The following is a 14896-nucleotide window of genomic DNA, read 5'->3' on the forward strand; positions in this document are numbered from 1 at the left end:
ATACAATCCGACCAGGAAGCCAGCAGGCAAAAAGGAATAGGTCCAGAAACTCCGGAAGAAAGTTATAGCATTCATGGTACCTGGAAGAGAAGAAAACCTTTAAATAATATGTATGGCCAATAGATGAATAGTGAGCTGTGCTTTATCTTAGCACAATGTATCCATCTGTCTGGGATCATCACTGCTAATACTTTCCCAGCTGACCCCTATAAAGCCTTCCGGCCCCAACCTACAACCCATCATAAGGGACACCTCTAGATCTACACTGCTGTTTGTCTCCTGTGACCCCCCCCCTCCCAAATATCTCCTGAGGACACCTCTAGATCTGCCACCCCTTATCCCTGGATCCCCCCCCCCTCCTCCCTCCAGTATATACCCTGAGCTCCCCCCCTCCAGTAAATACCCCGAGCCCCCCCCCCTCCAGTATATACCCTGAGCTTCCATCCAACTCCCCCCTCCAGTATATACCCTGTACATACTCTGCCCTCCCCATAACCCCCCCCGCATACAGTCCCTGGTCTCCCCTGCCCTCCCCAGTCATTCTTCTAGCTGCCCCTGCGGACCTCTATGTTTGTATTAGGGACACACGCTGCTCACACGGCTAGGGAAGACACAGAGTATAGAAATGACATAGTTCCATTGTTCCTGAGGCCTCAGCACATACCTGAGTGGCACGGCCGGCACAAAGCTGACAGAACTCCCCGCTGTCTCTGCTGGACACAGAGGACACTGGAAGAGTTCACTTTGTTACTCGGGGGTGCTTAATCAAAAAATAATTCCCCGACGTCACCTTTAATAATACAGTGATAGGAATTCTGTCTCTTTAGGATACGCCTAATAAAACAAATAGTACAGCGCCTGCATACGGCTACCAAAAGCGGCGTAACAACCAATATATGAGATAAACACCCCCTCTGTTCAGAACATTTGGACGCGCCTGTGCCCGGAAACCACATGGGACGAGACCATTCTACTACTGGGGGGGGGAAATAGTATAGGAATGTCGTTCTTTAAGACGCACTGTGGAAAATGCCTCAGTTTTTGGCTACAGATGGCAGAACGGTGCCGATACACAGTTAGCGGAGGTGATGCAGTCTGTTGTTGATCTTGATATATATTTTCAGTTCCATGTTTTACAGTTGGACGATTCCAAGCAGCTTCCGGTTTTGCGCGAGACGGGAAGTGGCGGATGTAGGGCTATTGAAGCCGGTGTATGGGGAGAGCGGGGACCTGAGGGCTCGAATGCTGTAACAGGTAACAGGCCGTGGTTAACACACGCGGCTTTCACTTATAACAATAAATTAGTAGGAGTTGCAATGGAGACTCCCGGTCTCAGACTTCAGAAAAGGCCACGGTTGCAGTTTAATGAGGCCCTGTCATCATACAGTTACAGCAGCTGGACTCTGATCCTTTGTTTTCAGAAGTTTCCAAGTCACTGAGCCTGATTTATTAAAGGTCTCCTAGGCTGGAGAGGATACACTTTCATCAGTGAAGCTGGGTGATCCTGGAAACCTGGAATGTATCCGGTCCAGAATTCAAAACATTGGGTAGCAAATGCCTTTGAACAAATTTATTCCAGGTTTGCTGGATCACCCAGCTTCACTGATGAAAGTGTATCTTCTCCAGCTATGGAGAGCTTTAACCCCCCCTAGCAGTAATCCCGACTCTTACTCCAGGTGGATTTTACATGCAAAAAGTGGTAATCCTGAGTCAGACTCGGGGTACCTAAAAGCAAAATAAAAACCCACTTACCCTGTTCCATCGCTGTTCCCCGGCGTCCTGCTGGTCCCCCGCAGGTCCTGGGGACACGTCCTTCTCCTCCAATGTCCAGCCGCAAAGTGCAGAGACGTCCTACGGTGTTTCCCGTGACGTTGGTGCATGCAACGCTGTGGCCGGGACTTAGCGGTGGGAAATTAAAATAGTTTTATAGTATATTCAATTAAAAAAATATTCATATAATATATATATATATGTGTGGGTGTATATATATATATATATATATATATATATGCTACTGTACAGTTATTTTACATTATACATTATGTTTATTTTTTTAACAGATTTTTGTGTTTCTTTTTTAAAGGTTATTATTAAATTTAACAACTATTAGACGTGTCGGTGAGTTATGCCTAAGAATTAAAAGTCTACAATGTAAAATAAATTTCCATGCAAAAAAATGTACCACTTTTTACATGGAAATACGGCCAGAATCAGACTGCTAGGGGGGTTAATCAATCAGGCCCACTGAACTCATTTTGTGGTCAGTGACTTAGTAATGAAGCCAGGGGATGAGTATGACAGCCAGGCAGATAGCATTTTACATAGGTATTCATGTGGCCTCTCAAGTCGGTGTAAGTGACCCCAATGATCTTTTTGGCTATCTGTAAGGGTGACATTCTTCCCACTGGCCAGCAATGTAAGAGGAATTCTTCCTACTGACCACCACACTAATATACTGTGAGCTGTGGATACAGAAATTATAGCCGGGGGTCCCTGAAAAGTATTTCAACGCTTCCCCCATGTTAAAATAGTTGATGAACCCTGCTCTGTAATATTCAATTTTTCACCTTTGCTATAATAAATCATCACTGCAGCTGTGCCTATAAATTGGTGTTGCCACTTTTATTGGTTCTGTGTTAACATGTTATAGGTCAAATGAGATATTAGTAATTTGGTTTACATCTTAGATATTCTAATTATATTGATGTTTTTCCTCTTTATATTTCCAAATCAGATATACAGCAGCTGTCAGGATGACTTCCATCATTAAGCTGACGACGCTCTCTGGAGCGCAGGAAGAGTCGGCCCTCTGCTACTTGCTGCAGGTGGATGAATTTCGCTTCCTCCTGGACTGTGGCTGGGATGAAAATTTTTCTATGGAGATCATCGAAGCCATCAAAAAGTAGGTGTGAGGAGTCTGACCTTCCTCTGATTAATAGATAGGCAGGTTGGAATCTCAGCTAGGACACTATCTGCATGGAGTTTGTAGATTCTCCCTGTGTTTGTGTGGGTTTCCTCCGGGTACTTCAGTTTCCTCCCACATGCAGTTAATTGGCTTACCCCCAAATTGGCCCTAGACTGTATTAATGCCATATGACTATGGTAGGGATATTAGATTGTGAGCTCCTCTGAGGGACAGCTAGTGACATGACTATGAACTTTGTACAGCACTTCGTATTATGATGGCGCTATATAAATACTGTGTAACAATATAATAAATAATTATTATTATTTTGCAGAAATTTGTTGAATTCTTGTCAAATTCTTCTCAGCTCCAAGATTTTGTTGACAGCCACGCGTACGCTACAGTATATGTATGCACCCCTGGCCGTCACACCTTTGTTATATTTCCTAAAGATGACCTGTCACTGATAGAGTATATAAGCTGCCATTACTGAATTCATTCTATAGAATTCTAATGGATCTAAATGAAATCCTTTGGTTTCATTTGCACACCTGAACAAGCATGCAAATAACTGTTACAAGTTGTGTGGGAATTAGCTGTGCTGCATACTTGTTTTGGGTCAGTGATTCAGAAATGATTAAAGCTAGAAGATCAGAACACCAACCAGGCAAGCTGTATATTTTAGAGCCAGGTCAGCAATGACAATTTACATAATCTTTCTTTGGAAAGTTTTATTTAATACCCACAGATTAGAATCTAGTAAGTATCTGGGGATTGCTTTCATCCTCAAGATTGATGTTCTGCTGAAGTACAAGTATTCTATACAGAAATATTTTTAAGCTGGGAGAAAGAAGCTGTAGATGAGTGGTGGCCCTTGTATTGTGACCTGGTAACTAAAAACTGCTAGGCGGTGCACCCAGCTAAAAGCGGCCGGGGAGAACACTGAAGTATAGGTAATATCAGAGGCAGCTGGGTGGTTCATTACCATGAACCTCCCATTCATTTTTTTTATCCCACATGACAACTGCTTGGTGATTGGCTATATAGGCACCTATTGTAGCAGGCAGGGAGAGTCATCAACTCTGCACCTAATAGCTACTTAAGGTATAAATAGGTCTCACTGCAGTGTTCTCCCCAGGCCCTTTTTAGCCGGGCGCACCACCCGGCTGCTTTCGGGTGGTTGCTGATGAATTGGGTCACAATACAGGGGCTGCCACCCGCCTACAAATTTTTCCCACCTGGATGGGTTGAGCCCTGCACCGTCTTCTTTCCTGGCAGAGAAAGGGAGCAGCTAATTTATATGCAACCAGTAGGGCTGGTAACAAAGAGAACCTGTTCTTTAGGGTTAAGGAACTATGAACAAATAGGCATTGCCTTGGCATTACCATTTCCTTTCTCCACCTAGGTATGTCCATCAGGTGGATGCTGTCCTTCTTTCTCACCCAGATCCATTACATCTTGGAGCTCTCCCCTATGCCGTGGGCAAGTTAGGATTAAACTGCGCTATATATGCAACGATCCCTGTATACAAGATGGGTCAGATGTTCATGTATGACTTGTACCAGGTTAGTATTACTACTTCTTTCTCGTATTTTTTCAGGTTTACTTTTTTCAGTGTCAGGTGTAATGTTGTAATTATTTTGATTTCAGTCTCGACACAACACAGAAGATTTTAACTTGTACACCCTGGATGATGTGGATTCAGCATTTGACAAGATACAGCAACTGAAATTCTCACAGATCGTTCATTTGAAAGGTATGCATTAAATATTAATTGTGATCCAGAGCTGTAGGGGAAGACTTTTAATATAGGATTTTATGTTATTTTACCACTGACCACAATTTTTTTTCAGGAAAAGGTCACGGTTTGTCCATCACCCCATTACCAGCTGGTCACATGATTGGAGGCACCATATGGAAGATTGTCAAGGATGGAGAGGAGGAGATTGTGTATGCTGTAGATTTCAACCACAAGAGAGAGATGTGAGTCATGGGGGTCTTTCAAGAGCACAGCACAAAGGGGTCGTCTTAACTTGGCGCTATGGAACAGTTAACCTTTATGCTGTGGAGAACTGGATAGGGAGATGTTTGCGTAGTTTAGAGAAAAGACAATTGGTCAGGGTCAATAGAAGCCCTTTGTTATGTTACACAGCAGTGATTATCAGGCATCATCAGGCATTAGTTGGCTTGTATTTGTAAGGGGGGATACTGGAAAATTTAGAGGATGGTGATGTAGGTAGGTAAGATAAACAAACAATTAAAATCCACTTGTAGTCAATGCGGCACTAAAGTTTGCTTCTTGTGAATGTCCACCCTGGCTTGCAAATTTGTCAAGCCCTGAACTCTGAGCTCACCCCTGGTGGGCAGGTAATCCAGCAAAGTTGCCAGTTTAGCAGTTGACATCATTCTGTGAGTGTTTTCAATCTCTCTCACATATACAGTAAATCAGTTGTAGAGAGTTTCTAAGAATGACAGACATTGTTTATAAATTGTCAGAGGCTAAAGCTCTGCAAATGAGTTCCCGGGCAGACCCCTATATCTTGTAATATTGCCATATAAAGTTTTTTTTTTGCTTGCATCCTTTGAAAGAGCCCAGAATCATTCTTAAGTTTTGGTGTTACTGGATTTTACATTGTGTTATATGCTAATTATGTTTTTTTCTCTTAGACATTTAAATGGCTGCTCACTGGAAATGATCAGTCGTCCATCTCTGCTCATCACAGACAGTTTTAATGCTACTTATGTCCAGCCAAGAAGAAAACAAAGAGATGAACAACTGCTAAGTATGTACTGATCCCTTCTACCTGTTCAGTCTACATATTTCTAATAACTTTACATATTTCTAATAACTTCAACTCTAATGTTGGTCAGTAAGTTCTATAAAGCAGAACGCCAACCTTTCATCCACCCCCCATCTTTTTAATTAATAAAACACAAACTCCTCCCATACACATGTTTTTCTTGCAGTCTTCTCCCTGGTCTGATGATACAAAAGTAGCTAACTGACAGGGATTGTGCACAGATAATGAGGTTTATGCATCTTTAAGTTCTGGACTTCTGTGAGCTTGGCCTGTGTAATAATGCACCCCTGGGCCTTGTAAATACCAGTCCAGCCTAGCTTGTCCTATTCAGCCACCCAAAATACTAATAGCTATTAAGGCATCTTATCAAAGTGGTGGGCCAGCAGAAAGGTGCCAGAGCTTTGTCCAATCAGAACTTCCTGGCAGTTGAACGTGAGGACTGGATGCACCTATAAGTGTGTTGAATACATTCATGACATGCCTGCATTTGAAGTGTATCAACTCAACGCCTTTCTTTTCTGTGTAGCCAATGTACTGGAGACCCTTCGTGGTGATGGCAACGTGCTAATCGCTGTGGACACTGCTGGAAGAGTGCTGGAACTGGCACAGCTGCTAGATCAGATTTGGAGAACCAAGGATGCTGGACTCGGAGTATACTCCCTGGCACTTCTAAATAATGTCAGTTACAATGTGGTGGAGTTTTCAAAGTCTCAGGTAAGTTACAGGACGAAGTGACAATTCTATTTTTTGATGTACAGGCTATGATTTATTGTTTTTTTAGAAAAAGCTTGTGCTGTAGTAAATGCTGTGTATTTTGGTTTGGTGACTGCTCAGTCATAGTTATTTTGCAGTATATGACTCTCCTCACATTTTAATACGTATTCTTATTGCAGGTGGAATGGATGAGTGATAAGCTTATGAGATGTTTTGAAGACAAGAGGAACAATCCATTTCAGTTCCGACATCTCTCTCTATGTCACGGCTTTGCAGACCTTGCCCGTGTTCCCAGTCCGAAAGTGGTGCTGGCTAGCCAACCTGACCTGGAATGTGGCTTTTCTAGAGAGCTGTTCATCCAGTGGTGTCAAGATCCTAAAAATTCCATCATTCTTACCTACCGGACTTCCCCTGGGACTCTTGGACGATTCCTGATCGATAACCCTTCTGAGAAGATCATAGATATAGAGGTATGACACAGCTAGAGGTATGAGTTTATTGATACAAAATCCAGCTGTTTTACATGGAACTTGCAATATGCAAAGTCCCAGTCCTAATAGCTCCTAATTTGATGTATTCTTTTTTTTTCTTGCTATATTAATATAATATATGGTTTTACTAGCTGGATTGGGCTTTACAGCCCTTTTGTTTTGGAATGAAACTTTCAGCCTGCATATATTTATTGTAAAACCTGCAGACAATGTTCATGGTTAAACTAGTACTTTCCAAACCGTCAGCTGCTATTATAGGTTGTCAAAGTGCTCCCTTTAACTCCCTTTTTAACCAAAGAATTTAACATAATGAACATACTTTCCAGCATGTATAAGGCTTTATCATATTTCTCTTGGGCTCCACTTGTGCTTCCAATTTTAAATTCTAAAATGTCCTATACACATTGCAAAAAGGATTGAGGCTTTGTTGGCACTTTTTGCATTAATGTAGTGGCACAATCACCATAATGCTAGTGGCATAATCCCAAAATATTCGGAACCACTTTGATTTGGCTAATAAATTGTTAGTGGAGATCAAAGCTGTCCGTGACAGTTGGATTTGACAGCTAGGGGACTGTCCAATGACTGAAGGTAGCTGTTAAAATATTGAGGTAAAAGCATGGACCATCCAGTTGATCTACAGACTGCAGACAGTGAAATGTTAAAGAGGATGATCCACCTATATTTTTTTTTTGCCACTAAAATATTAATGCTTTAAAAACAACATCCACTTACACTTTAATAGTCTTTGGAGTTTATAATGTTCTCTTTAAACAGTTTCACAAAAATTCTTACTGTTACTAAGCTACGCTACTGCCTATCATCACCCGGTGTTCTCCTCAGCCTCTGTTAGCTGGATGCATAGCCGGCACTTTTCTGTAACCGCCCCGAATGTTTTTGGGTGGTTACTGAAGAGCTGGGTCACAATACCCCGCCCACTACCAACCTACAGCTTCTTCCCACTCAGATTAATAACAATTCTGCGAAGAATACTGATCACCATTCTGTGCTCAGAGAGCAGGGGTTGCTGGAACCTGGGGACACAATGGCTTACAAGTTTAAATTACTGTCTAGTGTAGGGACTGCCAACAGGCAGTTTTAGAAAGTGAAAGCAATGAAAAAATTGTATTCACTTGGCTTTACCCTGTGTCTTTAATGTTGGATTCTGCATTTTCTTAAGAATAATTGTACTACCTGTAAGAACAAAGTATCCTTACTTTTGGTATCTTCATTTTGCTGTTGAGCAAACAAAAGACCTCAATCTGTAAGAGCCCAGTATTTGGATCGGCATCAAAGATTCAAATTGTGAGGTCTGATGTAATCTGTTTTTAGATATGTGAAACCATATGGATTAGGATTTATGTAAATATGTGATTTATGCTTTTGTAAAAATAAAAACCTGTAATAGATAATGACTTCAAAGTTGGCTGCATGCTAATAGTCCCATATATGCCTTTAGCTTAGAAAACGTGTGAAACTGGAAGGAAAGGAGCTGGAGGAATATCTAGAGAAAGAGAAGATAAAGAAAGAAGCTTCCAAGAAGCTTGAACAGTCCAAAGAGTGAGTACTGCACAGTTTCTTACAATGTATTAATAACAATGACACAGAAAGAAGAGATTTCCCTGCCCAGAAGAGCTTACAATCTAAGAATATAATTCTCCATCCAATAATGGTCTTTCTCAACCGGATCTCTGCCTCTCTCTCCTCTCTCAGGGCCGACATTGACTCAAGTGATGAAAGTGAAGCAGAGGAGGACATCGATCAGCCGATGGTTCACAAGGCCAAACACGACCTGATGATGAAAAACGAGGGCAGTCGGAAGGGCTCCTTCTTTAAACAGGCCAAAAAGTCTCACCCTATGTTCCCCGCCCCTGAGGAGCGCATCAAATGGGATGAATATGGAGAAATCATAAAGTGAGACCTTTTTCATTTGTGATCTTTCTGATTTATATAACGGCTTTTATCAAGGTTAACACATTTCTGTAATTCCTATAAGGCCTGAGGATTTCCTGGTTCCAGAGCTCCAAGCAACTGAAGAGGAGAAGAGCAAGCTTGAGTCTGGCTTGGCGAATGGGGAAGAACCAATGGACCAGGATCTGTCTGATGTTCCTACAAAGTGCATCTCTGCAACAGAGGCAATGGAGATAAAGTAAGTGAACCTATTCCCTGTTGGAGATTGATAGGACATAAGCCGCAACATTAAAACTTCTGGAAAATACTGGATTGTGAATTGTGTGAATTGTGAATTACCATAAAAATGGTAATATTTTCAGAAACTTTGTGGGCTGATAACTTACTGTGCTGAAATACCAAACAGTCTCATCAGCCCGCCTAATTCTACTCTGTGGACAACAGAACACCTCCACCTTCTATGTTCCAGAGATAAGAAGGACTTTCTGTTCTAGGGCTGCAAACCTCTATACATACAGTACATACATACATACATTACCCCCAGGGAAATCATTAAAATGAGATCCAGGAATTTTAGATCTAGTGGAACCCCTGCTAAAACTTTTAGGTAATTGGGGGTTAGAGGAAATTTTCCCCTTTACTTGGTGACTAGAGAGAAAATGCCTCCTACATTGGTAGCCAGGGGAAAGAATTATACTCCCATTTCTGTGGTGATCAGATTAATTCCTTACAGTTAGTTGTTTGAGAATAATTGCGGTGTAATAATAAAGCATGCCTTAGGACAGAAAGTGTGTAAATAGAAGTAATGCCTGAATAAAAGAACCTGTACATTCACCATATGTAGTGGTAAGCTGCAAAATTGCAAAATATTGTTCCCAAGTTTAGACAAACCTATATAATACAAAAGCAGCATCTGTAGACACATCAAAGGATTGAGCTGAGGGGGCAAATTGAGGTTTTGCAAAAATAAGTAATTATAATAAATATAGTACAGAATTACATCTGTTTGTATTCTGCATGTTTAACAATCTGTTTCCAGTTATTAATTAACAGTTTTTATATAGCGCCAACATATTACGCAGCACTGTACATTAAATAGGGGTTGCAAATGACAGACAGATACAGACCGTGATACAGGAGGAGAAGAAGATCCTGTCCTGAAGAGCTTACAGTCTAAGAGTTAATTTGCAAATAATGTCATTACAAAGCTGAATTGCTAAATATTATGTCAAGGAAGCAATGCAGATCAGTAACACCATTCCTTGCTGGTAAAACTTTATATCTCCTGATTTTCTTAACTTTATTCTTGTGTAACCTCTCCCTTCCAGGGCCAGGGTCACATACATCGACTATGAGGGTCGGTCTGACGGCGACTCCATCAAGAAGATCATTAACCAGATGAAACCCCGACAGCTGGTTATTGTCCATGGGCCCCCAGATGCCAGTCAGGACCTTGCAGAAGCCTGCAGGGCCTTTGGAGGAAAAGACATAAAAGTTTACACCCCAAAACTTCACGAGACTGTGGATGCCACTAGTGAAACTCACATTTACCAGGTAATGGCATAATGCATTTTTCACTGTCCCATGAGGACTAAAAAATTGGGCTTTGTTCACAGGTACAGGTATAATATTGAAAGCATATCTTCTCCTTTCTCCCTCTTTTCCTTTTCCTGCTCACTCTCCCTTTTCCTCCCTGAGCCATATTTACTGACTGTTGTGGTATTTGTCATGAAACCCTTTAATATTGAGACTTTACTGCTTCCCATACAGGTCAGGTTAAAGGACTCCCTGGTCAGCTCTCTCAAGTTCTGCAAAGCCAAGGATACGGAGCTCGCCTGGATAGATGGGGTGCTGGACATGCGGGTGTCCAAGGTAGACACTGGGGTCATCTTGGAGGAAGGAGAATTGAAAGAGGAGGGGGATGACAGCGACATGCAAGTGGATGTTCCATCAGTGGATGCTTCCACCATTGCTCATCAGAAAGCTATAAAGAGCCTGTTTGGAGATGACGACAAAGAATTTGCTGAGGAAAGTGAGATCATCCCTACATTGGAGCCCTTGCTAACGAACGAGGTGTGCACTGTTCTTATATGTCCACTAGGGAGAGCTCCCACCACTTATAATAGTTTTTTTCAGTATTAACATTGTAGTAATCCTGTAACATTTTGGTACTGCGTGTTAGTCATTATAGCACTATCACTGTGTATCACACTGTAGAAGGAAACAGAGACTGCAAATATGGTCTCCCCAAGTCCATTTCAAACTAAATTGTACTCAGAAAAAAAAATAGTTTATTAATAATAATAATAATAATAATATTAACAATATTAATATTAACAAGCAGGATTTATTTAGTGCCAGCATATTACACAACGCTTTATATTAAATAGGGATTGCAAATGACAGACAGATACAGACAGTGACACAGGAGGAGGAGAGGACCCCGCCCCGGAGAGCTTACAATCTAGGAGGTGGAGGATGTATCACACAATAAGAGGGGGGATATGGGATGGTGGGTGAGTAGTGAGGGTTTAGGGGACAGAAGAAGACGGGTAGGTGAGGGTGAAGTGTTGGTTTTTGATGGCTATTTTAAAGGAGCAGAAAGTAGGAGCAAGCCGAAAAGGATGAGAACGACCATTCTAGAGAGTTGGGGCAGCTCTAGAAAAGGGTCATTGGAAGAGCGAAGAGAGCGGCTAAGGAGGTATTTTTCTATCAGGTCAGAAAAGTAATTGGGACAAGAGCTGTGGAGGGATCTGTGTATCATGTGCAAGACATGGCTTGTAGCAGCAAGTTGTCACCAGAACAGAAAAGGAGAAGAAATATTTCCATGGGTGGGCTCTTGTTCCAGTAACATCATTAAAAGGGGTTTTCCTCATTCCCTCTTGTGTATTGAAGACAGGGGGGTTAGCAGCACTAGAAAGAAAGAAGAAAATGGTTATAAAACACAAAATAAACTTCATGTTACCCAGGTGGGGTATTCCATCCACTGTGACTGACTTGTAATTGCTTTGTCTGTCAGATTCCTGGACATCAGTCTGTATTCATGAATGAGCCAAGATTATCAGACTTCAAGCAAGTCCTGCTTCGGGAAGGAATACAGGCAGAATTTGTTGGAGGTGTCCTTGTTTGTAACAACTTGGTGGCAGTTCGCAGGGTAAGTGGCTTCTCACCATCTGTCTGTCTATAGCACATGTGTCCAACACAAGGCCTGTGGGTCCAATCCAGCCTTTCTGGCCCTTTTATGTGGCCCACGGTGACTGTGCCGCATCCAAGCACCTGGCAGGAGGACTCCGAAAGGCAGGTAGAAGCAGGGTAGCCAACACAAGTGCCTGACTGCGCTGCAGGCAGAAGGGCCCCATTTGCTTCTTCTACACACTCTCGAGACCCACCACTAAGCTCAACTGTGCCAGAGTCCTGATCCTGCTGCGAGTAGTATGTTGCTGCTGCTCCAGGTTTGGAATTTCTTTGGGATGCTACATTAGCAATGTCTCCAGGCTCAGAGACACTGGCCTCCACCTCAGCACAGTCAGTGGCTCAAGTACACCAACCTAAGAAAATGTTGTACATTACAGAAGTTGCTCCTACTTCAGGCAGGGGTTATGTTCTTGACCAAGCTGAGGTGTCATTGCGTTTAAGAAGGATGGTTCGGTTGTGGTGTCTTGCAGAAATGCTGGGATCAAAAAAATGAATTCAGAGAATGACCAATCTTTTTACGCAGACACAACAACTCCAATATATTCGTTTTAACTGAGCTTGGCTGCTGGACATACTATAAAACATGAAATTACTGGACTTTTAAGGCATTAAACAATTACACACAATTTATAAAACCAAACAATTTATTTCACATAGATAAAAATTATGTTCAGAATTCCAATGACATTATACTTTCTTCACAGAAGTCTCACAGTAAATTAGGTGTGTTTGACATGTTTCTCGGGAATATTTACCGCTTCATTAGAAACATATCTTTCAAATATGAGATCTACAATACATTATATTATTAATTTTTAAAAATTTTGTAATAACATTAAATGTATTTTTTTTAGTTGACATAATCATTCCTCGATCTCACAAACAACATGGTGGGGTTCTCTCCAAGAATAGTCTAAGGGTATAGTGGAATGATCAATAGGAGTATCAATAAATGTGAACAATTTCCCTATATATGTAACCTAAATTGTTATTAATTTTCTATCATATATTAATTATAAACTATTTCATGTAGAACCTCAATTAATTTTTTTTAACCAGAACAAATATACTTATTATCCCTCGTTCAAATTGATCCCATAATAATTATATAATATAAAGACATAAATATGCTATTTAAAATCAGCTGGTGAATGGCCCATTTAGAAGTTGTGTTGATGGGCCTTGGGCATAGGAAAATACAGACTGATGTCAGACTTTGCTCTAATATCTGAATGTCGTAGCAGAAATAGGGACTTTTTTGAGACTGGACAATGGTTTTCCAATTTTCCCTGTCAGAGTTCGGTGAGCCTATGAAAGCTGTAGCCTGCTGATGGAGTGTGATGTGGTGCCATATGGCGTGGTGTAATACCTGCTTACAGGCTGTGTGCATTCAGGGAGATTCTTCTCTTGACAATCAGATATTAAATTGCTGACTTGACCTATTTTGTTCCTTTCCAGACGGAGACAGGACGCATTGGCTTAGAGGGGTGCATCTGTGAGGACTTTTACAAAATCCGGGAACTCTTGTATTCCCAGTACGCCATTGTTTGATTGGAGATTACTGGGAGAGCCTTTTGTACCTTCAAATCTCCATCACCTGACAACAAGACCGCTGATTCTTACGACTTTTTTTTTTATATATATTTTTGTACTCTTCCAATTTATTATGGAGGAAAGTCATGTTCAGCCCTACAACCTTTGTGAGGGTTTTGTTTAAAAGCAGAAGCTCGAGCTGTGTTTTTGTTTTTAGAATTTTTCCTGATGTATATCATTTTGTGTGTTTAGCAGTGAGAATTTGGGGCCTTTAAAAAAAATTATCAAGATAATATAAAAAATAGTTTTTTGCTCTTCATAAATGTTTAATATAAAAGCTCATATTGTCAAAGAAAAGTAATGAAAAAATGCATTTGTGGCATTTCTACTAAACGTTCTATTGCAGGACTTCTCTGTATAATAATATAAACCTTTCCACCTAGGCCCATCTGACTGCGTCGTTCTGATTGCCTCTATTGTCTGAGGTCCAGTGATCGCTTGTAATATAGAACTGTGGGGTTAACTTGACTGCACTGTTGAAGTGACAACATTGCAATGAATTTGTCTGAAATCTTCAGTAAAGTTGAACTGAACTTGTCTGTGTTGTTTGCTTGTTTAGTATTTGCAGCTTTTTATCACCAGGGGGCGCCGGATTTGGAAATTAATTTACGGTAAATTAAGGTGCTAAGCATAACCGTACCTAACTGGTAAAATACAGGCAACCTAAAATCCTCAAAGTGGTATTATCATTGGATATAATATTCCATGATTTGTGCACAGGTAATGAGTGATTTGTGTTCTTAGGTATGTATCAGCTCTCACTTTACAGCCCTTATTCATTCCTATCAGTAGCTGTATTCATGGCGGCCTCCAGAGTACAGCTTGTCCAATGGAATTAATGAGCCTGTGTGTGCATACGCAGAAGGAAGAGGAGCTGGTCAGTTGTCAGACCTGTATGAAAGGATCACTGCATCTCGAAGAAAGGTAATGGTTCCAGGTGGGTCGAATTCAGTAGGGGCTGAGGATTTAATAAAAGACAATATTTCAAAAGATGCAAACACGTGGACATTTCCCCATCTTTATCATGTTGAAACCGTGCAAGAAAAGACCTCCTAACTTCTCATAATGAGCTGACAATGCTGCTTCTGCTGCACTTGAGCATTTTTATCCACTCTGCTCAGCTTCTTTGTTTGCTGGACTACAGAACCCCACCCAGTATAACAAAGCTAATGCCTTGGCAAGTCTGCCCACCCACTGTGTGTAGGGAAAGGGCTCTATGGAGATGTAGTTCTGGGGTTGCATCTACAAGAAACCTTTCTGTTTTTTGTAATAGACCCATTGATAGC

The 14896-nt window shown here is 41.3% G+C and overlaps 1 protein-coding gene across 1 annotated transcript; it reads left to right on the plus strand.

The window, feature by feature from the left end:
• The first annotated feature begins 1143 nt into the window (after nucleotides 1–1143).
• CPSF2 (cleavage and polyadenylation specific factor 2) lies at nucleotides 1144–14148 on the plus strand. The gene is made up of 15 exons (XM_072427708.1): nucleotides 1144–1254; nucleotides 2735–2902; nucleotides 4311–4470; nucleotides 4556–4661; nucleotides 4759–4888; nucleotides 5573–5688; nucleotides 6233–6420; nucleotides 6600–6890; nucleotides 8371–8471; nucleotides 8625–8825; nucleotides 8908–9060; nucleotides 10151–10376; nucleotides 10593–10895; nucleotides 11842–11976; nucleotides 13476–14148. The coding sequence occupies exons 2-15, from the start codon at nucleotides 2754–2756 to the stop codon at nucleotides 13566–13568; spliced, it is 2352 nt and encodes a 783-aa protein (XP_072283809.1). The 5' UTR covers nucleotides 1144–1254; nucleotides 2735–2753; the 3' UTR covers nucleotides 13569–14148.
• Nucleotides 14149–14896: the final 748 nt, after the last annotated feature.

Source organism: Pyxicephalus adspersus, chromosome 12 (genome assembly GCF_032062135.1).
Source record: "Pyxicephalus adspersus chromosome 12, UCB_Pads_2.0, whole genome shotgun sequence".
NCBI classification, from domain to species: domain Eukaryota; kingdom Metazoa; phylum Chordata; class Amphibia; order Anura; family Pyxicephalidae; genus Pyxicephalus; species Pyxicephalus adspersus.

Coding starts and splice junctions, on each gene's coding strand:
- CPSF2 (XM_072427708.1), top strand. CDS start 2,754: ATGACTTCCATCATTAAGCTGACGACGCTCTCTGGAGCGCAGGAAGAG. Junction 2,903..4,310: donor ATCATCGAAGCCATCAAAAA/GTAGGTGTGAGG, acceptor TTCTCCACCTAG/GTATGTCCATCAGGTGGATG. Junction 11,977..13,475: donor ACTTGGTGGCAGTTCGCAGG/GTAAGTGGCTTC, acceptor GTTCCTTTCCAG/ACGGAGACAGGACGCATTGG.